The 26,615-nt window shown below is 38.8% G+C and overlaps 1 protein-coding gene across 1 annotated transcript in view; it reads right to left on the reverse strand.

Moving 5' to 3' along the window:
- LTBP1 (latent transforming growth factor beta binding protein 1) overlaps positions 1-26,615 on the reverse strand; it is a gene marked incomplete at its 5' end in the record, with an annotated part of 207,046 nt that overhangs the window by 178,800 nt on the left and 1,631 nt on the right. Inside the window, one exon of the mRNA XM_082480509.1 lies at positions 12,576-12,864. Within this exon, the coding sequence (XP_082336635.1) occupies positions 12,576-12,864 (289 nt within the window). The remainder of the gene's footprint in view (positions 1-12,575; positions 12,865-26,615) is intronic.

Below are 26,615 nucleotides of genomic sequence, written 5' to 3' on the forward strand. Positions count from 1 at the left end.
GCAACCTGGTCTAGTGAAAAATGTCCCTGCCCGTGCCAGGGGCTTTGGACTAGGTGATCTTTACAGATCACTACCAACCCAAACTATTTTGTGATTCTGTGAAAGTGCCAAGTGACAGCATTTGTCTGATGCTCTTAAACTTGACGCTTTTTGCTAACAGTTTGTACAAACAAGGTATCAGAGAGGTTGACAGTTTCAGTGCACAGCTCAGAAAATGGTATAAGCATAGGGGACTTCAGAGTTGTCAGAAACTGGAACAGAGAAAACTATGGAAGACAACTCCATTTAAAGCTTAACAGAACTAGGTTGATGGCACTTACAAATATCATAGGAGAATTTTTAAATTGGAGACTGGGAAAGAAGCTATACAGCTCTGATGCAGTCACACTTTTAGTGAAGTTAGCACACTCAAGTAAAGAGCAAAGCAAAAGTTGGTAATACTTAAGCAGGTAACAGTGAGAAACAGAACAAACTATGCTTTTTAACAGGGGAGGCAACCAAACCAGAAATACCTGTGCTTGTCCATGAAACATTACAAGTTCAAGAAATACAATGGAGAATGACCGGCTTTATACAGACTTATTAGGAAGGAATCATTCCTACCTTAGGAAAGGAAAACTGATGGGAGGATTGCGAAAGATCCATGGAATATCCTGAATATGAAGCAGATGCCCTGGTGGAGGAGTAATGCTACTTCTCTCAAATTAGATCAGCAAATTAACCACATCAATCACTAACAGAGTACCTCTGTGAACCGTCATTTCAATACAAAGTAGAGGAAACAGCATTAGGACTGTATTACTAGCTGCCTAAGATGGTGGCAGTTACCATATCACTGAAGCTACAAAGACAGGAAACAATACTAATAGAAAATATCAGTTACCCCCAAACAACAGCAAAACAGAATTTCTAGATGCGATTAACATCTCCATGGATCAGCTCTTCAGGAACACAGAAGAATAGAATAAAATCTTGGTTAGGTCTAACCTGTGTACAGGATCCAATTCAAATGTTACCACTGAAGAGATGCTGCAAAAGTGAGCAAAACTTGTGAGTTGAAGGGGGAACAAGAGTCAAAGATTTGCTACAGCAGTTCATAGTTTCAAAACAGGAGAATTAACATAAAATGGAAGCCAGTTGAAAAAAAAGAGTTAATGAGCTGAAAAACCATCCAAAAGTCTTTAGACCCAATTAAGCAACATATTCAAGGAACACACAGAGAAAAGGCCAGAGAAGAAAGTCTCAATTAATTCTTCCCATCTGTGTTCATCATGAAGGAGCTTAGAAAGGTTCCTATGTCTTTCTCTGAGAGATTCTCAGGATGTTTCTGTGACAGAACAGTCAGTCAACACCAACAGGTCAATAGACCAGATAATTCTTATCTAAAACTTCTAAGAGATAAGTGAGATTCTACCTGACTACTATGTAGCACTCTGGGCACAACAGAACCCAAGAGTATAGTAACTTAGTATAGTAACTTTCATCAAAAAATAAAATTGGATGGGATTTAACTTGCTTTACCATTGATGTGGAAGGTGGTTTTGATACAGTTTGTTGCAATCCATGCACAGTGACTGGAGAGATGTATCAAACTGAGCTCTTGGAGACCGACTGGATTCTTGACTCAGCTGTTTTATCTTTCCCTATAACGAAGGTTGTCTGTGTTGGCTTCCTAACATAGCTGAGTCATGGCTGAATGATAGGAGAGGGGGTGGAGGACTGTCCTACACATATTTGGTTGATCCTTCCATCACACTAAAGAGGGAATTAGTAGTAGACATTGTACAACAGTATAGCCAGGCAACAATTTCCTTGATACTTTTCCAACAATGACCACCCTTTTCTTGCACCAAAGTTTTACTCAGGCAAGTGGTGTTACATAGCCACATAAAACCACAAGCCAACTGGCTATTGCCATCACACAGATTAGCTTCCTCCTCCTGTCTGAAATAAACTCTGGCTGGCTTGAGATCCCAGTTGGCTCCCTATAATTAAGGGAGTCTATCAAAGTAAGTCTCTGTATGAAAAAGATTCTATTTCTGAGAAACCTTTTCCTGTCCAAGTTACTAATGAAAACACTGAACATCCTGTAACGTCTGTTTGTGAGACCTTTACTTCACTAGATGATGGCTCAAGTGCAGGTAAAACTAAATGTTCCTGCAAAGCTAGGCTGCATCATCTCAGGGACGTCAATAATCCAAAGTGTAGGATACTGCAGCTGAATCTCACAAATGTCTGACATGGTAGTGCAATGGTGATACTTTATGTTTTCAAAATTATTTCCAAGATATCTCTGCTTTTCTCTGGTGGACAGCAGTCAATGTACCACTGAGCATTCACTGCATATGCACAGTACTTATCATGGCCAAATGCTATCTAGCTCCAGTCCATCAAAAGAAGTCTCTGCTGAACTCTCAACATAAGTAAACTGGATACTTGCAGCCCCAAAGGTTTCAGCCAAAACAGGTGCAGTAAAAATCACAAATGCTCACATCCAAAAGGTCTTACAAACAAGTTGTAACAACAGATGACTTTGTCCACTAAAACACCAAAGGTTTCCCTCAAGCCAGTTGGCCATAACAATCTGCCACTTCTCATACCATGATGAACTAACAGGATCTATCAAATGACTAGCCTATTTTGTAACAAATTAACCTTTTCCTACCTTTCACACCACACTTAAGTAAGGCCATGGTCTTTAGACCCAGCTGTGTTACAAACCAATCAACAGCAAGAATACTCAATGCAAGAGAGGTAACTACAAATTATCTGTTAGCTTATGGACTAGCACTGAAGTGTGCACCAGCACTGTTCAAAAAGGACACTGGGACTAAGACTGATATCATTGTCATCAAAAAAATCATCTCCATGTTCTCTGCCAACACAAATGATCCCAGTCCTAAGGGAGACCAGCCATTTCAACTAAACAGTGACTTCAGCTCCTGTGCCTGATGACTACATTCCCCTAGAATGACGGACGAATGGAGGTGTTCTTGAGAGCTGACTCAGTGCCTGGCAGCACAAAGAGATGAGTAACTACCTTTGAACCAGTTTTTGTTCTAGCACACGTACATCAATAGCACTGCCAAAGACTACAGAAGTGAGAATAGCTACAGTATCAGAATCTCAAAACACTGGTCTCAACTTACCAATAGTTCATGCCAAAGATCCTTTATGCATGCCTAGTGCTGGTGCAGCAATTAAGTTAACCATGCCCTCAGATCAACCTCAAGAAGGTCCAAGATTGTTCTGAGGAAGATCAGCTATTATCAAGTGCGTGCAGAACAGAGAGAGAAAGAACGAGAGGGGTGTGATTTTTTAAATCCAGAACAAACTTTAAGAACTTTAATAGCAAACCAAGAAGAACTAACTCTCTCACTATGAGGAAACTCAATGCAGAATTAACTTGGCTAACAGGTAAAATTGTGTTCTGGAGAACAGCTGAGGATGTCTAAGCCGGACAACAGCTGACAGGAACTGCACAGGAGAAGTGCTGTGCCCTTGTACCCTTGGTACATACATACAGCTGGCTGTAGTTCATCAGATGTCAGACGATTAGCTCTAGGCAAGAAGTCTGAGCAGAGAAGGGGTATTTAACACTCACCCACAACAGAAAGTACCTGAGGACAAGTACTCAAGCATTGCCCTCTCTACACACCCTTAGTTTTAGCTAGTCAATTTGCTGCTGCTTTATTGTCCCCATGTCTGACCCTACATATTAGCAGAGCAGGCTGGGTTTGTGAGGAGAGCTATACCAGACTAGCAATTCATGGGGGTAATGAGGGGAGAGAGCAGGAACAGATGGACCGGGACACAGGATGGGACACGACACACCAGGAGAAAGGCAAAATAAACACTATGTTATTTTTCTGTTTCAGTTATTAGTTACAGAGCTAGAAGTGTAAGTCCTATCTTCAAAAAATCTTGTGTTAAAAGAGGGTGTTGTGCCCCTTTCCCCCCAGCTGTACAGTGCTCCACAATAGAAGTTGAACAGGAGAATCCCAAATACTTTGGGATTGACTGTGACTGCAACTCATTTGTTTTTAATTTGTGTATCAGTAATCTGCCTACTGAAGCCATAAGAGAATACAACAGAGCTCACATGTATTGATTTGTGTCCGTCTGTCATTTGAAAAAGAGGGGCTTCACTTCAGCATTCAATAGAAAGACAATTATACACAATGAACAAAAGAGATGGTTCCAAAAAAAGCGTGCTGCCAATAAATGGCATATTCCAGTGAATTCAAACCACCCTTTTCCAAATTCTGGCATTCTGCAAGATGAAAATAAACCCTAAGTAGAAGGAAAAGCAAAGCTTGCCACCTACTGCCCAATAGCATAATAGTACGTAGTAGTATTATCTAGCTCCTTTTAACAGACTATATTGCCTTTGAAACTCATTCCCCTGGCACAGAACATACAGAATTGCATCTTCAATTCTTTTTAATAAAACAGAAAACACAAAGCCAACACACAGAATATCCAAAAGCAGTCTTTTCCTTTAAACCAATTTTAAACTGCTTATAAAATCCTTGACAAGCCTGAAACATCATTTATCATAGCATCCAAACAAAGAATTCCTTTTAATATCCTCTGGTGGTGCTATGGGCTTTAATAAAGTCTGTCCTCAGCTGCATGATAAGTTTTCTGTATACAGAGTACTTTAAATTAAAAAAATATTACCATAGATAAAGCCTATCAGAAAAGATTACTTTTTTTCCTGTACACACGTCTGGAGGAGATATTTTTAAAGCTGTAGATCATATTAGTAACAAAACAGGATTGCAATAAGGGCTGATTTATTGCAATTACTTCCTTTGTCCTTGAAATTCCATGTCTCAACAGAAGAAACTTTTCATTTTCAAGCAGGGAGAAATTCTCTTCAATAATTACAATGCTTCAGCGAGCCATTAGTCTGGAGGTATTTATTTTCCTAACATACCACACACAAAGAGTCCTTTCTGAATAACAGTAGGTCCTTTGCTTAGTGTAGGAAGTTGCTTAACTCAAAGTCAAGTAGTCATGATTCAATTGCCTACATAACTTCTGAGCACATTAGCAGACTTATCTTCACATACAACAGTATATGCTAGACACTTCAAACTAGCCAACAGTCCACCTTCTGGTCCTCCAGCACCTCTCTCTAATGTCCTGAGATAATTCAGGGAAAATCTGCTAAAGAGGGAAATCGACAAGGACTTATGGCAGAGTCCTGCTAATAGACTAATGGCTGATTACAAAGTCTCAATCAATATTCCAACAGTAACATCAGAAGATGATCCCACTTTCTCCAACTGCCAGGTGTTCTTCACCATTTACACTCATGTCTTCAACTAAATCATACAAAAAAAAACCCCACAACTGTTTCTCACCATATACTGATGAACAGTAACACTCAAACTTCAACATAAGATGGCATGAGCAATAAACCTCCTTGGTAGTGGTTAGATTACCAACTGATTACACATTGTGTAAAACAATAGTTTTAGATTCCTGGGAGGAATTTATCAAAGTACAAGGATACATGTCATACGTAACCTTTATGGAGCTTAGGTGAAGTGGAAAATGCTTCTTAGTGAAGTATTCAGACTCTAGCACTGAAGAAGAAAAATTTAGAGATGAAGTATATGTCTCTTGGGGTTCCTAAATCATGAGCAGAACAGGCTATTCATAGATGAGAAATCAATGAGGCATTTGTAATTAATCAGACAGGCCCAATCCTGAACATACATCTGCCTTAGACAAAGGCCAGCCTTCATTCTCTGAATGAAGATTCTTGAACCTTCTAGTAATCTGTTACACTAGCAAAATGCTGAGATTAAATAAATCCCCCGAAGAGGTGTTCTTTGTGTCTTTGCTATCTATTTAATAAGGTTATTAAGAATGAATTCTCAATATAGACTGGAACTGTTAAGACAATACCAAAAGTTATACTGATACCCAAGACATACAAATCAGCTAATTTTATTTTAAAGGGCCAAAGATCAAATATTAAACAAGATCTCCGATAGAAAGACTAAAGACAGACATCTACAAACATAGTAAGCCTTTTCTCTAAGTTCAATATACCAAGAGCAGAAGAAAATGTCCCCAGTTCAGTGATTGTTTGACCATTACAACACTAAACAAAACTACTTAGATTTTTCTAAAGACAGGATACTGTTAAACCATATTTCTATACCCGAAATCAGTAATAAACCCTATTCTCACTTTGCTTTTCTTCCTTTGGAAGTTAAAGGTACAGACGTATTTTAGCTTGGATTAAAGTTGGGTTGTGGTTTGTGTTTTTTTTTGTTTTGGTTTGGTTTTTTGTTTGCTTGCTTGGGTTTTTTTTGATTTCTATGATATGACTAGCTCAGTGCATGAAAAGAGCATGATGAATCTTTTTAACCTGGACTTTAGCAAGGTGTTTGACACAGTTGTCTCCTTATCTAGAAATTGATGAAATACGGATAACCGGATTATAAAGTGGGTGCAAAAACTGCCTGGCTGAATAGGTGTTACACAGTGATACAAAATCCAACTCACAGGAGGTCAAGTGGATAACTATCTGTTTTCCTTAGAGATTGATACTGGGACCAATATTGTTCAACAACATTATTAATGACCTAGAGAAGGGAAAAATGCAGTCTTGGCAATTATACAGACAATTCCAATTTGGAGGAATCGTTGTTATACTGGAGGGCTGAGGGATTTTGACAGGCTGGAGAAATGAGCTCACGATGTTCAAAGGCAAACACAAAGTCCTGTATCTTAGATACAGCAACTCTTGTGCAACAGTGCAGGTTTGGTGCTGAAATGGGTGAATGAAAGTTGGACGAGCTGAACATGAGTCAGCAGTGTACCCCCACATGAAGAACGCCAATCATATTGGGCTGCATTAGTAACAGCATAGCCAAGCAGGTCAAGGGAATGATTAGTCCCTCTATCTGGCACTTGCAAGATTGCATCTCGAGTTCTGTGTCCAGTTATGGTCCCCCCAAATCAAGAAAGATACTGACACAGTGGAGCGAGTCCAGTAGAGGGCCACCAAGACTGTCAGGTACTGGAGCACATAGCGTACAGGGAGAGATTGAGGGAGGTGAGTTTGTTCAGCTCTAAGAAAAGGCAGCTCAAGGGGATGATATTGCAATCTACAACTGCCTCTTGAGAATATAGAGAGAAGACTGAGCCAGAAGACTGAGTCAGACTTAGAGATATACAGCAAAAAGACAAAGGGTAACAATCAACATGCAACAATGGAAATTTCAACCACATAAGGAAATATATTTTTTTCCTGAGGGTGGTCAAACACTGCAAAAGGAGCCCAGAGATACTGTGAGATCTCCAACCTTGCAGCCTTGAAAACGTTCAAAGGTCAATCACACAAAGCCCTGAACAACCCCTTATAACTGATCCTGCTTTAAGCGGAGGGTTGGACCAGATTGCCCCTACTCCTAACCTATTTTTTTCTATGCTTCTAACACGGAATCACGGAGTTTTCAGAGTTGGAAGAGACCTCTAGAGATCATCTAATCCAACTCCCCTGCTAAAGCAGGATTGCCTACAGCACATTACTCAGGACTGCATCCACACGGGTCTTGAAAATCTCCAGAGAAGGGGACTCCACAACCTCCCTGGGCAGCCTGTGCCAGTGCTCTGTCACCCTCACCGTAAAGAAGTTTTTCCGTGTATTTGAACGGAACTTCCTGTGTTCTAACTTGTGCCCATTACCCCTTGTCCTGTCACTGGGAACCATTGAAAAGAGCCTGCCTCCATCCTCCTTCAAATTACCCTTTAGATACTTGTACGCCATAATAAGGTCTCCTCTCAGCCTTCTCTTCTCCAGGCTAAAGAGTCCCAGCTCTCTCAGCCTTTCCTCATAAGGGAGATGCTCCAAGCCCTTAATCATCTTAGTTGCCCTTCGCTGGACTCGCTCCAGCAGTTCCCTGTCCCTCTTGAACTGGGGAGCCCCAAACTGGACAGAGTATTCCAGTTGTGGCCTCACCAGTGCAGAGTAGAGGGGGAGAATGACCTCCCTCGACCTACTGGCCACACTCTTCCCTATGCAGCCCAGGATTCCATTGGCCTTTTTGGCAACAAGGGCACATTGCTGGGTCATGGATAATTTACTGTCTACTAGGACCCCCAGATCCTTCTCCTCCGAGCTACTTCCCAGCAGGTCCACCCCTAACCTATACTGGTGCTTTACGTTGTTCCTCCCCAGGTGCAGGAGGAACATCAACACTACCCCAAAGTCCTTACTTTACTTAAAGTTTCTTTTTAAAAAAAAAGCCAAGATCTTTTTGGACAGAAGTCCAATAATCTGCCCAGAGCTTCCATAAAGTATTTTTTAAATAGACCTCACAGTTAAATTTGAGCTCTTCTAACTAAAAAGTAGTGACATTTCACTTGCTCTTTACATCTTTAGTACAAAAGTCTTTATGATGGTGATGAAAATGGATGTCCTCCAGAAATATTTACTCTCAAACTAACCATTAACCTTCAAAAAACATTTCTCTAATTTTAGACCATCACCTGATCAGTCATCACAAAAACCAATCTTAGAACCGCATGTTCTAAAAAATAAATTACATACAGTCAAAGATACAAAAAAGAACTACTATGCAAGACAGGAAATAACTAAAAGAGCAGTCCCTTAAATTTTGCAGTAAACCTCAGCCAAGAGTTTGTACAAAGTCTGTCTTTACAGATTATTTTACATATATACGTAAATATATAACTTACAATTATAGATTACATAAAGAATATATTCCATTTTCAGCTACAAGTGTCCTACATTGCTGATTTCAGTAGGGTCACAACAGCATGCCCAATTCTTGTCTCAGGCTTTTTTTTTTTTCTCCAATCTAAATTCACAGTAATCTCACATCAATTAGTAACAATTGAGGAAATACTGGAAAAAATACTACACCCTTGAAGAGTTTTAAGACACAGGGTAATAGGTTCACTAAAATTAGCAGGTGAAATGCCTGCCTGTAATAGCATGGGACTAAACCCAGTGATTCAGGAATACAGGTTTGGAGGGGACCTCTTGGGAAAGATTTCTAGGTGTATCAGACACTACTAAGTCCAAATCTGTCACCTAAAGTCTGTGCATCCACCTGTCCTTTGATGAGCTTTGCCTTGCTCAACACAAAAGCAAACCTTCAAATTTCATCAACAGCTGCCTCCAAAAGAGGCTGAAGGAGCAATGCTGTGACACATGAGCATATTATTGAGGTCCAGCTGGTTGATGCTGTATTCCTTCTGGTGACCGTTTCCAAAACTGTACTAGAAAGTTCCCTTTAAAAAGAAAAAAAAATATTTTTAGCTTCCACAGCTGGTAAGTGCAGAAAATCAAGCTGTTGGAGGTATACTGTTGCCAGCAAGTGAGAGAATTGGATGTGAAAGGGACACCCAGAGTTACTGGAGAGCTATCACAGGAATTCAGGACCACAAAGTACGTCTGTTATTGAGATCAGAATTCCCAACAGGTTCCAATAAGAAGCAGATTTTCATTTCTGAGACACCACTTGTTTTCAATTACAGCCATCTACATCTTCAGCTAACATTCTTCCAAGATGAGACCTTGTACCTGATAGCATCCATTTTCAGCCCACGACTATGACAGACTTTGCTAGTGCTAAGTGCCTGTGTTCTAAATCCAGGATAGCCCAGGAAATTAATCTCTCTCCAGGTTTCCTTCTGTTCAGCACCGTATTATTCAAAAAAAGATCTCTGGGAAGAAATAAATGAATTCTCTGATTCCCTAAATATCATTGCCACCGGGATCCTAAGAAAGCACGTAAGAATACATCTTGATGACTGAAGTTGGAAAAGTCGTATTCATATACAGAACAGAAAAAAATGCCAGTGGCTGGCAAAACAGAAGCACTGTAGATACAAGCCTCCTCTAGGAGCTTATTTTGGTGTTCCAGGTTGAGTTCTGCCCTGACTCCCAGCAGGCCTTGACAGCTTTGCATATCAGCAGCATATGGATCAGCATACCAGCCACACCAACAATGGATGATTCCATTCCTGCCATAGCCTTCCCTGTTTCTAGGTGTGGGAATAGAAAAAAGCCATTCCAAAAATATCTGGGCAGCCTCACGCAACATGAGACCATAAGATATTCAAAGAGGAACTGAAGTAGGAACTAGCCCATTTGATCTGCACCAATGGTAGAGACCTCACCTCAGAAGGATCTTTCAGCCTTGTAAAATTGTTCTAACAACCTACACAAGAACTACTACTAGCACTCATTTCAACAGTTGTATCTAAACATCCACCTTCTGCTGCTGCACTTTATACAACTGCTTTGGTTTGTTAAACAGCCCATTTCCTCTCCATCTCCCACTCCTATGTCTGGCTCCTGCGAAGGCTGTAGGCTGGCTTTCTCACAACTCCAAAGACTCAGTTTTCCATTTCCCCACTCTATTACTAAGTCAGCTGAAATAGATTTATCTTCATGTGATCTCAAAGACTAAAGGTCCTTTCTACCTGAAAAGGTCTCTCTACATCTAGGAGAAAATCCCTAGGTTGAGAAGGGTCACATGAACAACAACGCTCATCTGGGTTAACACTGCTTATGGAAGCATGCAGAGACACTTTGGACAGCAGATAACAGATGACGGGTTTTGTCAGTCTGAAGTTGCTTCCTCTACATCTGGGATGTTGTATCATGCAAGCAGGAACAGAGATTTTGGTGAAGCATGACATGCTGTAGGTACCGTCTAGAAACACTTTGAGCATCATAGCCTGGCAACTATCACAGTAGCAAAGAGTATCAGTTTATCATCTTCTCTTTTCATACAAGAGGAGTCCTTTATCCCTGGCCTCTACTTTTCCAGGAATAACGGAAAGTAAGTCTTCTCTAGAGGCAGCCTTCTAAGCAGTTTCAAAGTGCTTGGAAGAAGACAATTTTTCAGGCAAGAACAAACTGCATTCTTTTCTTTTTTCCTTTTTTTTTTTTTTAAGTATATTTTACTACCCATATCGGACAACTGGTCTTTATCACAACAAGAATTACTTGAGAATGCTTGTGTACAGAGGGAGGGAGAAAGAAAGAGAAAGACACAGTACACTACAGGAATCAGTACTGATAAGACAGGAATTATCTGGTCTCTTTGTACTGATTTGCTGTTCTGCACTTTGTGGAGCTAAGCAGAGAAGGCAGGTGCTAAGTCCTGCTGGTCTGGATGGGAAGGAGCAGAAAAAAGCCTGCTGATTTTACTGCTTCACTGATAGGAATGAAACTGGGCTCAGAGTACTATAAAATATCAAAATTGGGTAGCGATTTCTCTGTCCTTCAAGACCATGGAGGTATTTGTTCCTAAAGCCCACCCTGCCACACAACTCTACCTTTCTCAAAGAACATACTGGCTTAGGGTTTAGAACTCCAAGGGAGCTCAGATAAGTTCCTCTTCCTATCACACAAGACATCGATGAGAGTTTTGCTTGTGGCTCCACAGTTAGATGAACTAGGAAAAATAGCAAAAGGAATTGGAAGGGTTTAGGGGGAAAGAACCTGATAAGGAGGTTACCAGGCAACATCAAACATCATTGCAGTGGCCAGTGATCTCTATTCTCAGATGCTGCTTTGGAGAGCGGTGATAGGATGTACTTTGTTGTCAGGAGCATATAACTACTCAAGTGCAGACTTCTATAATCACACACCACCCTTCTGGGTTCATTTTTATAGTTTTGGGCATGGGAAAACACAGTTCATTTTCTAGTCCTGACTATCTTACTCTGGAGGCTAGAAGCAAGACAGACTGCACCCTGCTTACAGCTCAACACCCCTTACAGGACAAAACACTTTTTGTCATTGACTTCACCTGAAACTGGAAGGAGTGTAGTTGCTGCAGACACCTAAAACTGTTCACATTCAATTTGATTGCCACCCTCCTGTGCACCGTCCTCCCCCCATATGAAATGCAGCCCTGAAACACGTTAAGGTCAGACATTAATAAAAACAACATTATAGTTAGAGAAATTGCAGACTCACTTGAAGCATTTAAACTAATGAAAGTAATATCATGGTCTGGCTAAGTCACCAGCCACTGAAGAGGCAGAGAAAAAAATCTCCAACAAGAGGGGTGTTTCCCTTGCTACCTGTAACAGGCAGATACAATCCTGAACCTCAAACGTAAGCAAGGAGAAGTATCCATTGCAGATGACTTATTTTAAAAAAGAAAATATAATGTAAATTGAAGAAAGAAACCAGAACACAACACAAGCACCAGATCTTACTCTCCTCAGTTATGCAAGGTGTTGAAATTCCATGCCAGACTCTATTCTACGCTAAACTCAAAAAGTCACTAGTGTAAATTAAAAATAACTCCTCTAAAATTAGTGCAGCATTGTCATTCTAGGGAAAATAAAGTTGACAGATATTATGAGTTATTTTGTTCAGGTGAGATCTGGCTTCTAAGTAATGTAAGTTTAAAAATCCACTGAAGTTTTACAGTTAAAATAAAAAACCTCTTAAAAATCTGTAAAAGTTTCCAAGTATGATTACTTGAAAACACTTGCAAAGAACAATGTTTTATAAAACTAACATACTGGACTTTGAGAGCAAAGAAAACACTTACTGTGGTTGCATTTGCTGAGGTAACCCAACAGGAGGTTTCTGCTTGATGGTGAATGCCATCTGAGTCATAGGGCCAACCTTTGGTGGAACCTGCACCTTCTGAGAGAAGGTCTGCTGGGCAGCCTGCTGGGGTATGGGCCATGGGGGAACAACAGGGCTCCGTCCTCCAGTGGAAGATGTGTCTTGCATGACTGTATCCTCACAGGAATTACCTTTTGTTCCTGGTTTACACACACAAAGCTGAGGTCGCAGGCACATTCCTCCATTTTGGCATGGTGGTGCACAGTTAGCTAAGAAAAGACATTTTAAAAAATACCTGTGAAACAGAGTATGATGGAAAATGCAAACCCTCCCCGCAATAAAAAAAAAAAATAGGATGTTAATTGCTAACATTAATTGGAGTAGGAGAAAGCAACATTGCTAAGCTCCACAAAAAATAATATATTAAGTTGGTATAGCTTTTACTGCTTTCCTACATAAGACATGTACAACATTTGAACAACTTAAAGTAAAATGCTGGTGAGCTAAAAAATAGGAAATGCACAAGTAACGCTGTATTTCTTGATTTCAAATTTTCCTGTTACCAACATTTTATAGTGCATCCTCCCTCCCCATACTTTAGCAACCAAATTGCATCCGATGAAACAATATTATGCAGATTAGAAATTTTTACTATTGATCCAGGCTTGGATTCATTCTATTACTATTTAAAGTCACAGATCTTCCAAAGCTACCCAGAAGGAATCTTTACAGTCATGTTATAGATGCGGAGAAGCACAAAGTGATTTAACCCTTACTCGTCTAAAGCCCAAATGAAATTCCCTCCAATATCACCACCACAATAACATAAAAAAGGAGACACAAACTGCTGCTACAAAGACATAGCTACACCTAGGAGTTGCATTCTTTGAAGAAAGAGACAAGCACTTGTGATTATCTTGAATTAGCTTCTATACATTCTTTGTACCACCAGTGAAAAAGGATCAGATTCTTCAAAAGACAATTCACTTTCAGATAACTGCCTTCAGATAGGATTAATTATACTGTTTGTGTTGCTCTACCCACTGACTATAGGAGTCTGAATAATCAGCCTAGAATTACTGAAGCAGGATCAATTCCATTCTGAATGAGCAAGAAACATCACATGTATGCATAACACTGCAAAGACATGGCTAATTGGAGGATTTATTTTGAATGCTTAAACTTACACTGCTATTGTATTTACAGAATGTTAAAATAACACACAGATGGCAAAACAAATTAATTCTCTTATCCAGAAGATACAATTTAACAATAAAATTAGAATAATTAAAATAGCTATCAAAATAATTTCTTCATTAGTCCCATTAGAAATGGCATACAATGAAGCATTTATAAGAGTAACTGCTGAGCTACCTTGCACCATCAAACTAAGCATACTTTTAGTGTTGTTAAAGATCTTTTAACATAGACAAAATGATATGCCAGATCATAAAATCTACAGGTTTTACTAAAACAGGTAAGATCATAACTTGAATCATGACATGTGATTCTGTACCATATTCAGGTATATCCAATTGCACAATTTTTAAATAAAAAAGTCCACAACCCCAATCCAGGTAAATTTGAGTACTTGGCACATTAATCCATTTTTGATACATACATTTATATATATAAACAAACACACAAGCATACATATGAAATAACTTATTAGGATGGGACAGTGTTGATTTTGAGGACTAATTTGTCAACTGGTAATACCATCTGATACAGATGTATCACGTATACCACCTGTACACAACACTAGAATTGCTATGCAACTTTAACTTGAGCTTTGCACGGGGTTCTTCTCACATATACTTCCCCCTTCCATATGTTGTTCAGCAACATATCTCATTTTCAATACTACTTAGCTGAGTAACAAAAAAGTAATTATTTGCTTGCTTGTACTTCTTTTTATTTTTGAGAGTATATTTTGTCTTTGACTGCTGGAATACTGAAGACCTTTTCACTGTAAACTTGAGAAGGGATTTACAACAAGCATATATTGTAATACACTAGCCAACTTTCTTGTGTCTTCCTTTAAGACCTATATTTTGCTACAAACAGTAAAAATTTGCTTATATGCACATGACTGAAATTAATTATAGCTTTGGAAAACAGATTCAGGAGCCTTACATTCTAATGAAGTTTCATTGGCTTTGGAGAGACTCTAAGACCAGAACAGTGACCCCATCATATGAGTCATCTGTAGAAAATGTGTAAAGATCACAGTGAAACAGTTTGAGCACAGTTTGGAGTGCTTTAGAAAAAATATCACAAATTTTTTTTAAAAACCAAACCAAACCATTCATACTGAACATATATTTCTCAAGATTTATGGACATGCAACTATATTAACTTCCAAGCTTCTCAACAAGTTTGTTTTTTTGTTTTTTGTTTTTTTTTTTTTAAAAAAAAAAACAATAACCAAAAATCAAACACTAAAGTAAGCTAACAAGACCACCCCAAAAGTCACTATACTCAAAATAATGATTTATACATGCCCAAAGGACAACACCGAGAGAACTGCAACGGTTTCTTTCCTGTAGCTAAGAACCAAAGCTATGATTCAGAAGCAAGTTTCTACTTATCAAAGTAAACCTAATAAGGCTGCAATTAATTTAAAACTATGCAGCTGAAAATAGAAACTGGTTTTAAATGACCTTGCCTTTTTTACCCAAACAGACTTAAAGATTCCTACTTCACTGACAGCAATGTAAACCCTGAAAGTTTCTCAGCTTTACATATACATAAAACATACAAAGCTCTGCAGGACAAACTGCATTACTGTGTCTGGCCTTATAACAAAACAAGCACCAGCAGGTCCAGCAACTTTGTTATAAAAGATCCAGTTTGTCTCAAACCATGCGAACAGTGACAGCAGGTTGAAACATTGATCCATTAGACCTTCACAGCAATCCACCCTTTGATTGAAGTTCTTCATTTATGTTGTGTAATAGATCACAAAATAGGATAAAAGATCACATTTTTAGGAAAGCATTAAAATGAACATTTTAATTGACATAATACAGCAGTTTAGTTTTTAAAATGTTCATAACAGCCGCAGTGTGCCAAATGTATGACCTAATTATTTCAGTTGAAGACAACAATAATGGCACATCTAACTGAAAACACCGTTATTTTCCATAAAGTTAAGCTTCCAATAACTTCAGCATGGAAGTATTCAGTTTAAAACTGAAAAGCAGGATAATGTACTCCTGTTAAAGGCAACAGGCTTTGTCCTATTCAATTCAAGGAGGCGAATTCAAAATGGAGCTTGGCAAAGATGCAAATAACAAGACTAGCCTCACCAGGTCAGATCAAAGATCCACTTAGTCAAGACTCCTCTCTCCATTACTAAGGTGGATGCATAAGGACAGGTGTAAGAACAAGGGTGAGAAGTAGTAAAAGTTTGTACCACTACTGCCTTCAGAATTAGAGGCTCAGCAATTTCCTGAGCAAGAGTGCTTGTTTTGTGTTTAGTAACCCTCAATAGATTTTTCTATCAGGAGTTCACCAATATGCTTTTTGAACCTGTTAGTTTTAGCATCCAAATCTTGCTGTGCCACATTGGAAGGCCAGGCATAGACAACATAACCAACCTCACCCCGCTTCCAGAAGTGTAATTTGGTAAAGGAACACAGGGTTCTTTTGGGTTGCTTTTTGTGTTTTAAGACCATGCAAATCTGTATCTAAAAAAAAAACAAAGCCACAGTACCACATTTACTTTGGAAGTCCCTAAATCACAAAAAGCTGAAAGCATTTTTTTGTGGCTGTTTCCCAACATGTTCATCCTTTTTATGCATTTGTCCCTAATCAACTACTGATCACCACCATCACAGACAGAATACTGGGTTAGAGGGACACTTATCAGGCCTGGTATGGTTTTATTTATGACATTTTTTCAGAAAAAAGTATAAAATAGTAACTTTACCATTAAGCTTAAACATACCCCTTTCCAACCCATCTGTGTGTTGGTTTGGGACTGATAATGCACTTTTCAGTCCATGTGTTTGCATTATTTTGGTTAAAAAGTATATAAATATTTGCAGAAGCAAGTCCTAAAATAAAAGGTTTGTAACAGTTTTAAAATATGTAAATATTTTTAAACTTCTACATATACAGAATGTACTTCTGGTTTAATACATACTAAATAAAGCATAATTTAATATATTAAGTCAGTAAGTGTAAAATTTTATCATACACTGAAGTTCAGATAAAAATTTTTTTTGGACCTTTCAAAAGACTCAAAATACAGGTACAACTAATTCCACTTGTCACGAAAAAACTTTTATTAAATTCCTGATCATTCTTGAGTTAAGATCATTAAGATCTGATTTCTATGCTAATCACTTTGACCTTGATTCACAATCACCTTCTTCAAACAATAACACCTCATTTACAAGTTTATTTCCTTGTGTTCCTAGATGGCATGGAGAATTAAAATTCACAAAAAACTTACTTTTCAGCAAGAAACTCACAACAAACAAGTTTAAACATGCCAAAAGCTTCCTGCACCCAAGTTTCTAACCTTTTAGCCTCAGCTCTACCTTTAAGCATCTCCTTTACCAAGCAACTGCTGTTGGTTAGTACTTAAACGTCCACAAAATTTTTTCAGTGTCATTCCTGAATTTCTAATACTTTGATACAATGATTACACTACAACAGTGTTGCGAGTTGTGTTATTCCTATTAAGACCATCCGCTAGATTTTTCCTTTCCTTTTCCACATGAAATTTAACATAGCTTCCCCCTCCACCCCTTTCTTAACCACACATAGTCAAGCATCAGTTTAAGCAGAATGCCCCGATTTCCAACACATTTCATCACTGTGCACATTGACACAGTATAGATATCAACTTCTCTCATAGGAGTGCATAAATTCTGTCAGGCAAAATACATGCTAGAGGGCAAATAATAGAAAACATCATAATTGAAAAGAGGATTATAAATGTGGGGCTGTTTCAGATTCCAGCATAAGATGGTTGAGAAATTATGCACGCATCAAGTTTACAGAAATGGGAAAAAGCAACATTGTGACATGAATATATCTGTGCTTAGAGCAGAAACTTCAACATAGGAATACTGTTAAAGGCATAGTAAATACTGTCTGTCTTATTTCATTAATTCAAGATTTTTACTACTCAAGCACACAAGGAAAACAAACCAAAGCTCATCTTGGTTGAGTGCTCATCCTAAACAAAAAGTTGTGATACAAAGGCACCTTTAACTCCTGCTGCGTTGAAAGACAGAGTGATGACCCCCCACCGATTCCAAGAGAAAAGCGGTGAAGCACTTTCTCTGAAAAGGGAGAAGCTGTGGGTTCTGAAAGGAAAGAGGCATATTCCAGTTTTCCTCAGAAAAATCTCAATATGGTGATGACATCCTGGAGAAGAGCAAAGTTTATAATAGTTTCCTGTTCTCCAAATTGCCCTGCTGATTAGCTCATCACTTACTTTTACACTTTTATTCTGGATAATGTTTTAAGTCTTAAGTTGTTGCCAGGACTGAGGATGCAACACTGGAGACTAGAAACCCAAAAGCTAACTGAAGGAACATTTAGTGCTCACTATCTAACGCTTTTCTGGGGATCTAGTTCTCCATCTGAGTATCTCTCCCCAGTTTTCAGAAGCTGAATTTTACCAGAAACATATCCAACAATTCTACACGGCCATTGAGGACGAGAGGAATTTGTGACCAAGGGTGAGACAAACATGTTGTATGAACATTCTTTAAAAAAGTTGAAATTACTTAAATAATCAGAAGAAATGGCATTAACTGCAGAAAACCTGTATGACCTCTACACTATTAATGGCAGAAGTATTACGACCATCTGTGTCTTCCTATACAGGAACTTTGTTTTTATCATAATTTTATGGTCTTAGGGAATTCTTTCCCTAAATAAACTTCAAATAAAAGCACACATCACTGCTGGAATTCTTCAGTGGTCCACTTCAAAACATCTGATGTATTCCCACACTGGCTTGGATGGCTACATAAACATGACCTCCAAGAAAGGAGAAAAACAATAAACAATGCTTTTGGCATACAAATTTCTTTTAAAGCAAACAAAAAATCACAGAGTTTCTGCCTTAACCTAACGACAACATAACTTACTTTATTAAGATTATTTTCCATGTATCTTTATAGGATTACCTCTAAATGCTAAGATTTATCAGAATTTAATAGCAACTATACTCATATACTTCAAAAGCCCAACTTCAGCAAAAGGATGCATTATTTTATCAGTCATAAGAATATAACATGCTGCTTGATACTTAGCATTTTCATTCATGTTGTATTTACAACATAAGTTAGACTGTACAATCTGGGAGGCATTTCAAAGTATTAATTACATGAGATCATAATTATACATATTTTGACAGTACAAGTGTTCCACAAGCTATAGATCCTTCTATCATTTCAGTATAAAAAAAAAATTATTCACTACAGAATGGACTAAGCCAAAGGAAACCAGCAGATTCGCATGCTGCATGCTATTCTTGCTTGCTGGAGTGGTTAACACTCTAGTCTGCAATCCTTTCAATTCTCTTAACCTTTCTCATTACAGTGCTTATTCATTATGTTACAAAATACTTTGTAAGAAATACACAGGAAACAGAACAAACTAAGAGAAACTCAATAAAAGGACAATTGAAAAATTTTAACTGGATGTAGGATTCAGACAACTGAAGTGTTACAGAAAAGAAATACCAGAGAAAAGACTATTAATCATAACAGAGCAATTAAAATGCTAAGAACAATAGTTATTCCTAAATCCAACAAACTCGCAATAAGAGTTCACCATGTAGTTGAGCTTCTCCAAAATCCAGGCCTAAATCACCATCTAGAGATAACAAAAAAACCAATTTGAGTTATGAAAAAAACACATCTTGCCATAGGACACAAAACAATCCCCCTTTATCAGGAAGCAGCTCTCCAAAACTCTAGGTTTATGCAGGGATTACTATCTGAGTTTCACCAAAAAAACCCCAACCAAACACCACCACAGCCAAGCAGAACTATTTTTAGCTCTGCATTTAAATGAACATTTTGCCTTGCTAACACGTAAAATCCTTGTTCCCCTTCTGTGTGCAGTCAGAAATGCAGATACGCTAAAGCTTTGTTTTCTTTCTGTAGTCAAAGAGGAGGAGTAAATCTGGAGTAAATCTGGAGTAAATCTGGAGTAAATCTGGAGTAAATCTGGAGTAAATCTGGAGTAAATCTGGAGTAAATCTGGAGTAAATCTGGAGTAAATCTGGAGTAAATCTGGAGTAAATCTGGAGTAAATCTGGAGTAAATCTGGAGTAAATCTGGAGTAAATCTGGAGTAAATCTGGAGTAAATCTGGAGTAAATCTGGCTATGCAACTCAAGTATTGGTGCTTTTAAATGAAGAACAAAAAAACTAAAGCAAAAACCCCAAACTCAACCCAGTATCAGTCCATGTTAGTTACAGAACACAGTTTCACTTGATGACTTGAACCACCCATAATCTGCTAACACCCAGTACTGCAGTATTTGAACAAGGAGCCATTTGAGGGAGGTGTGTGCCCCTCTGCATCCACCCTCTGCTAACTCCATAGCTCCCAGGCAATCCAAGCTTGCTTTAAGGCAGGATCAATTGGTACAAGCCGCCCTTCATGTTGGAGGGCTGCAAAGAAGGGTGTCATTAGAGGTGCTGCACCCAACTTTTTTCAAGGTCCTGCAGAGTGCAGAACCCCACCTCTCACTACAGCCCTGCTTTCCCAAAGACCAGGAGTCTCAGTGATTCCGTACACACGGCCCCTTTTTCCTGTGCTCTCATTTTGCTGGAGAGGAAGGAGAGGGGAGCACGCCCCACTTCCAGTTCTTCCCTTCTCCATGCTCAGGAAGAACAGCCCTACAGAAGAGAGGTGTAAGACCGGTATTGTAAGTATCAAAGTATCACTTCACTGTCAACGTGTCGTTTTGTTCCTGCACACATGCAGAACTAGGAGTACACTGTGCAATTGTCCGATGAACCATAGCTCCCCGCAGCACCTACAAAGCTTTCTACACCACTTCCAAGTTACACCTTAAAAACAAATAACCAACAAATCTGAAAGGAAAAAAAAAAAAAAAAAAAGAAAAAATCCCAGTTTCCTGGGTTCCTTCGGATACTATATAAACAGAGAAAGCATGTTCAGGACTTTTTATCCACAACTTCACTACACATCCTGTTTCTTTTGTTAACACCAACTGTTGCAATGAGCTGAAGGAGTTCACTATCAATCAGTCACCTGCTTCAAGTGCAGGAGCACAACATCTTGAGAAGTTTCTTTTAAGAGTCTTGTGTTTTAAATCTATACGCTCATGTAGTATTTGTATGAAATAGAGATAACTTATCATTATAACCTTAGTTGTTTCCAGTAAAGTCCCAAATGGCTCACAGAAAAAATGCCGCTTAAGTTTCACCTCAAACTAATTGTGGACTTATGTTTCCTCACCAAAATGTGGCAATGGCACACGGCATGGTCATGTCTATGCAGGAGGGAGCAGCTAACAGCTCCCCGTCTCCTCTCGCAGGAGGGAGCCTGGCTGCCATCAACGGCCAGGAGACGGACACTGTGCTCAGTCTGCATTATTGCTTTAGCCCAGGTCAGGATTCTCTCTTGAAGCATATCTTATCAATCACACTCACAGAGGTTTGGTTCGTGCTGTGAGGCCATCTTAAGGCACATGCACTGTATTTCTTTTAGATGCAGGGAAAAAAATAATAAAAAACTAAACCCAAAAGATGAACACTCCAAGAATGCACTTAATGTATTTCAGCCTCATATTGGCATTCATTCCACAAGACCAGACTACACCTAGTCCAAAATAACACTAAGCCCTGAAACACGCATACCATGGGCCTCAAGTCATCAAACCCAAAGGCTCTAGTCTATAGATCAGCTCCTGTTAGTCTATGCTGCTTGCTAATGTAGACAAAGCCAAAGATTACAAGAATCTGGATCCTCTCGTTCTCCCCCCTTCTCAAGGACAGTCAGTAAAAAATAAAGCAGAGTGGAACTACCACTGAAGGCTAACAAGAGCTTCCCACTACAAAAGCCAATCTATTCCTTGCATATGAAATTCAAAAGTTTTATTTACATATTACAGTAGCAAGTACAGCAGAAGCAAAACCAAGCTAATCAAGTAATGGCTTTCAGTTTTTCAATTTTTAAGTGTTTAAAAACAACATCAAAGAATAGATTGAAAAGGATTAATGAGGTCAAAAAGGACTACATGAGGTCAAAGTAGTTACATCTTTAAAATTGAGACATTCTGATTTAAGAATAGTTTGAAGAAGATTGATACTGCTTTTACTGAGATGATGGTCTTAGAATGAGAAGAAACAACATTTGGGGAGAATATGTTATAGTTAGGCTTTGTAAATGCAATGCAAATAAACAGAACTTGGTAAAACTCAAAGCCACAAAACTGATTAAGCACAAGCCACAGGAACCACTCATGACCAGAAAACCTCCATGAAGCACAGCTGCAAACATTTGAAGTACTCATTTCCAATGATAAGTACAGCTCTTCTGCACACCACCATTTCTACGAGCTGAATTGAAGACAGAAAAAGAGTAGATTCAGAGTCTTATATCTAAATCGGGGGACTCATGTATGCTTCTATATTTCCAGGTCTGTATCCTAACCCTATATGAGAACAAGACCTAAGCATGCAACTTTTCCCTCACCTTCCCCCAAGAAAATTGAGGAACACAAGCCAGAAGTAACCTAGGACATGTTCCACCCAGGTCTTGGACAACTCAAGGTCTAGAACTACTGGTCACATTGTGAAGTGCCCTCGTCCTGAAGAAGACACAAAGCTGTAGCATGCTAACTCAGCAACAGCAAGAAATATAGGTCTAGAGGTTTAGAGATCAGAAGGTTCAAACTGAATAGCAATACACAAGCAGAGGCCACACAGATTGGGGAACTGAACAAAAGGACCCTTCTTCTGGGCAAGTATTAGTGCAACTTTCTAGTCTCCTCCAGCGGGAAGACTCTACTGTTGTATATTTTGTTATTCTGAAAAATAAATTAAACCTTGCTTATCTATAGCACATTTATTTAATGTTGAGTCAGAAGTCTTTCAAAAGAGAACAGAATTAGCAAGATAATCTTTTCATACAAAAAAAAAAAAAAAAAAAAAAAAAAAAAAGATAACCGATTGTTTGTCTTATTTTCTGATGACCTTTCCAAGGTGCCTGAGCACAAGACAGACAGGAAAGTACTTCATGACCAAACTCAGAGAATCCTGTTCTGTTCCAACTCCAAACCCCTCACCTTGTACCCATGCCTGGAATACATGCATGCACACATACACCATCTTCAGCTAACAAAGACACAAGATCCTTTTTCTCTTAATTGACAACAATGGTATATGTGGGTTCTACACCTATACAGACAGTAATTCCTCTCCCTATATGAAATTTACTCTAAACATAATCCTGCAAAATCCACTTCCTCACCTGTTTGACCTATGAGCCTTTCTTACACCTCTACAATAACGAGCTCATGCTTCACTTTTCCATTAACAGCCAACTCTCTCCTTCCCACTAGCATTAGTTAATTCCCACCGTTACATTAGTGAAAGTTGAAACTCCTCCTGCTGTTTTTTAAACCATCCAGTTTACATTGAGAACGCTCACAAACAACTGATATTAATACTCCAGACAAAACATATTATTATACATTTTAGAAGGCGTCTACTATTACAATAAGGTAGTTCTTTTAATTATTTTTTTTAAGATATCAGATCCTCCATGCAATAGGTAATTTCTTTCTTGACTTCCCAACATGAAAGACAGCTCATTGTAATCAGTAAGAAAAAGAAAACAAAACCAGAACAACCAGAAGAGCATATTTTGTAGTAAGGAGTTTTAACTACTAGAAATGTAGTAGCAAGTAACAAAGCAGGAGACAACCAGTTTCAATAGGATAAAGTTGAGAGGCAGGAACTCCTAATTTCCAACTTAGACCTTCCAGACAGTTGTTATAACTTGTCCAAGGCCACATTTAACCTATGGCTCGATTTCCATAAATGAAATAAATAATAAAACCCCCACACTCTAAGTTTTACTTGCCTCACAGCCACGTTAAAGAGCTAATTAATGTTTGCATAATACTCTGGTAATGCAACAAGTACTAACAAAACATGATGACTCCAGCCATGGTAGTATCTTATTATTGCACTTACACAGATTATAACCTATGATAACTATGACTGGAAGACGATCTTTGTCATAAACCCTTTCATGTGCTTATAACTTTCCAAGGTGTTTATTGCTGTGGTTCAATTATTCCCACCTTTGCCTCTACCTAAATGTGGATGTCCTGAACACTTCAAAAAGTTCACTTTTGATTGCCAGACCAATCCTCCTGATTGTCAGACTATTCTCCCAGCATAAAGCAATTCTGAACGCTTTTAACACCGAGCTTTATGATTTCATCTTTCAATTAGAATGATGAAGTTCTTCATAAGCAAAGTCACACCAAGTTTGAGAAAGAAGTTCTTAAGATAAAACTTTACACATAAAACTGAAGTATTAGGCACAGAGGGGGAAAAACTTATATGCCTAAAATCGGATATGGTAGGAATTCTCATACAGGTAGTTCACAGGAACACAGAATCTCACCTTCTGGGGACAGACTGTCAGGCTTCCAAGAGAACATGAATACTGTAAACACAACAGACAGTTCAGCTTCAAACTAAAATTTAGAAAAAGGACTTTAAAAGTCCACTTGCCTCCTCCATACAGATGCTGCCCTCTAACCTGCACAGAAACATTTCAAATACCCCCTGTTGCTGCTGCTGAGGGAAATGCAATGCAGCTGTCACCTGCCTGGGACAGAAGTCACCCAAGCGGACAGCAGCCCCATAGCCCCACACGTGAAAAAGTAGGGCTAGCAAACCACCATGCAAGAGAAAGGGAGAGGAGAAGATTAAGAAAGCCTGGGCTGTAAGACCAGACCTCTTCCCTTCAACCCCTCATTCTGTGGGTTACAGGCAGCCTTATTCACACAGGTGCAGCAGAGCAGAAACACATGCTGCTTGTAACAGCCCAGGATTACACCTGAGCTAATAAGCCTCACTGATCAGAGCTGGCTCTCAACAGTCTGGTTCTGGAAGCACAACGCAGACGAATGGAAGTTGGCTCTGGAAAGAGCCAGTGTGGGTCTGGGGTTTATTAGCTCAAGCTTTGCACCACGCAAAAGAATATAAACTGGCCCTAGAGACCAAGTAGCTTATTAAAGTGATACTGAGTCTGAGCTAATAAACCCTGACAGATCCAAACTGACTCTGCATGAAGTCAGCTCAGGTGTGCCTGCATCTGTAGCAACCCACAACTGCAATAATCCACTCAAAAACAACTGGGAGTCCACTATCTGAATTTAAAAATTGCTCATTTTTACAGGAAACAAAGGGGTTAACCTTTGTTCGGTTACAGGGTTTTTGTTCTGAAAGGAATATCAGGGAGGTTCAAGAAAAGGAGCTATCTGGCTTTTATGACTGCGAGACTGATCTTCCACAGCTCGATCAAGTCACTGCTCTCTCATGGTTTGCCTAAGTTACAAAACAGACAACTTCAGTACATTTAGTGCTTCCCTTGGCTTGCCAAGAGAGGGGTAAAACTGAGAAGATCCAAGCCAAGTGTACTATACCACTGCTGGGAGGTATCAGAGTAACATCAGAACAGGCAGCAGAAATATTTAATACAAAGGAGAGCCCAATATAAGAGACACAAAGTGAGAAAGAAAGGTCAGAGGAAATCCCTCCCACCTTTCTTTTAACTCTTTCTCTGCTACTCCTTTCCTCCAATAACTGTATGAATGAACCAAGTAATTCATGGATTTAAATGAGATTCTACAGAGCTATCCCATAAAAATCTAATTGCCTGACTTAGTCTTTATTGGAGATGCTAAACATAGAAAGAAAAAAAAAAAAAGAGAAGACAAAAAAGAGACAACAGTTGAATTATAATGGGAGAAGTCAAAAAGATAAAACTTAAAGGACAGAAAGCAAAGAAAACTCCTTAAATTATAAACAAAAGTTTAAAAGGATGGATTGAAGTTACCTGGAAATAAAAGTTACTAGGAGACAGAGAAAGAGCCACAAAAGGGAAAATTATTTCAGTTTTGTTCAAAATAGTGAAAATAAAATTGGTTGACTGGATGGCAGTTAAAGTACAGTTTTTGACTCTATCTCCTGAAATTAGGTGGGTTTTTTCACTTTGATTAGTCTGTCAGCTAAGGTACTCAAAATACCATCTCAAACATTGTAAGCTGAAGAAAATCATTCTAGTACTCATAGCATGTGTTAAGCAAAAAGGGTGACTAACCTAACACAGCAGCATGTATTTTAAGATGAAAATGTTAATTTAGAAGACTATCTTAAATGCATGTCTAAGTTGGTCAGGGAAATTGTAAAGTTTTGTCTTTGACAGCCTACTGTAATAAAGTCTTTGCTTCTTAGCAACAGCTCCATGCAGGTCAAAGGTAGTTGACCCTTCCGAGGATTACAAATGTGATTGCTCCCTATTGTGAGAAATCCCACACAGGGACAAAAGCCACTATAAAAACCCCAAACAGAGCTTGCATCTCGAAAGTATTATTTACTCCAACTCTCTCAGGCACAGAAGCCTGTCCTGCTGAACAAAAGGGATGTTCCAAGATCTGCCCAATCTCACTGATACCTAAAGGGGCTTCCTGAAGAGCTATGTCATTCCAGTCTTCCATGACCTCATGGCAAGATCACTCCAGTTTAGCCATTTACAGTCATCCTGAACCCTGCCTAAATTAGCAGAGATTCTTCCTCTTTCACATTAGGAAGAACAATCTGAGTATAATAGCATTGACTCAATCAATGTTATTTTATGCACATATTTTGTCTTTCTAGATATTCCAGTAAAGCCCCTGCAGGAGCTTCTCCAAACCCACTTCTTTTGCCTTGTTCAACACTTCAAAAATTCCATGCCCTAAGCACGGGATCCTTATGCAGGCTGCTGAT

The sequence above is a fragment of the Vanellus vanellus genome, assembly GCF_965231255.1.
Source record: "Vanellus vanellus genome assembly, chromosome: 3".
Lineage (NCBI taxonomy): Eukaryota > Metazoa > Chordata > Aves > Charadriiformes > Charadriidae > Vanellus > Vanellus vanellus.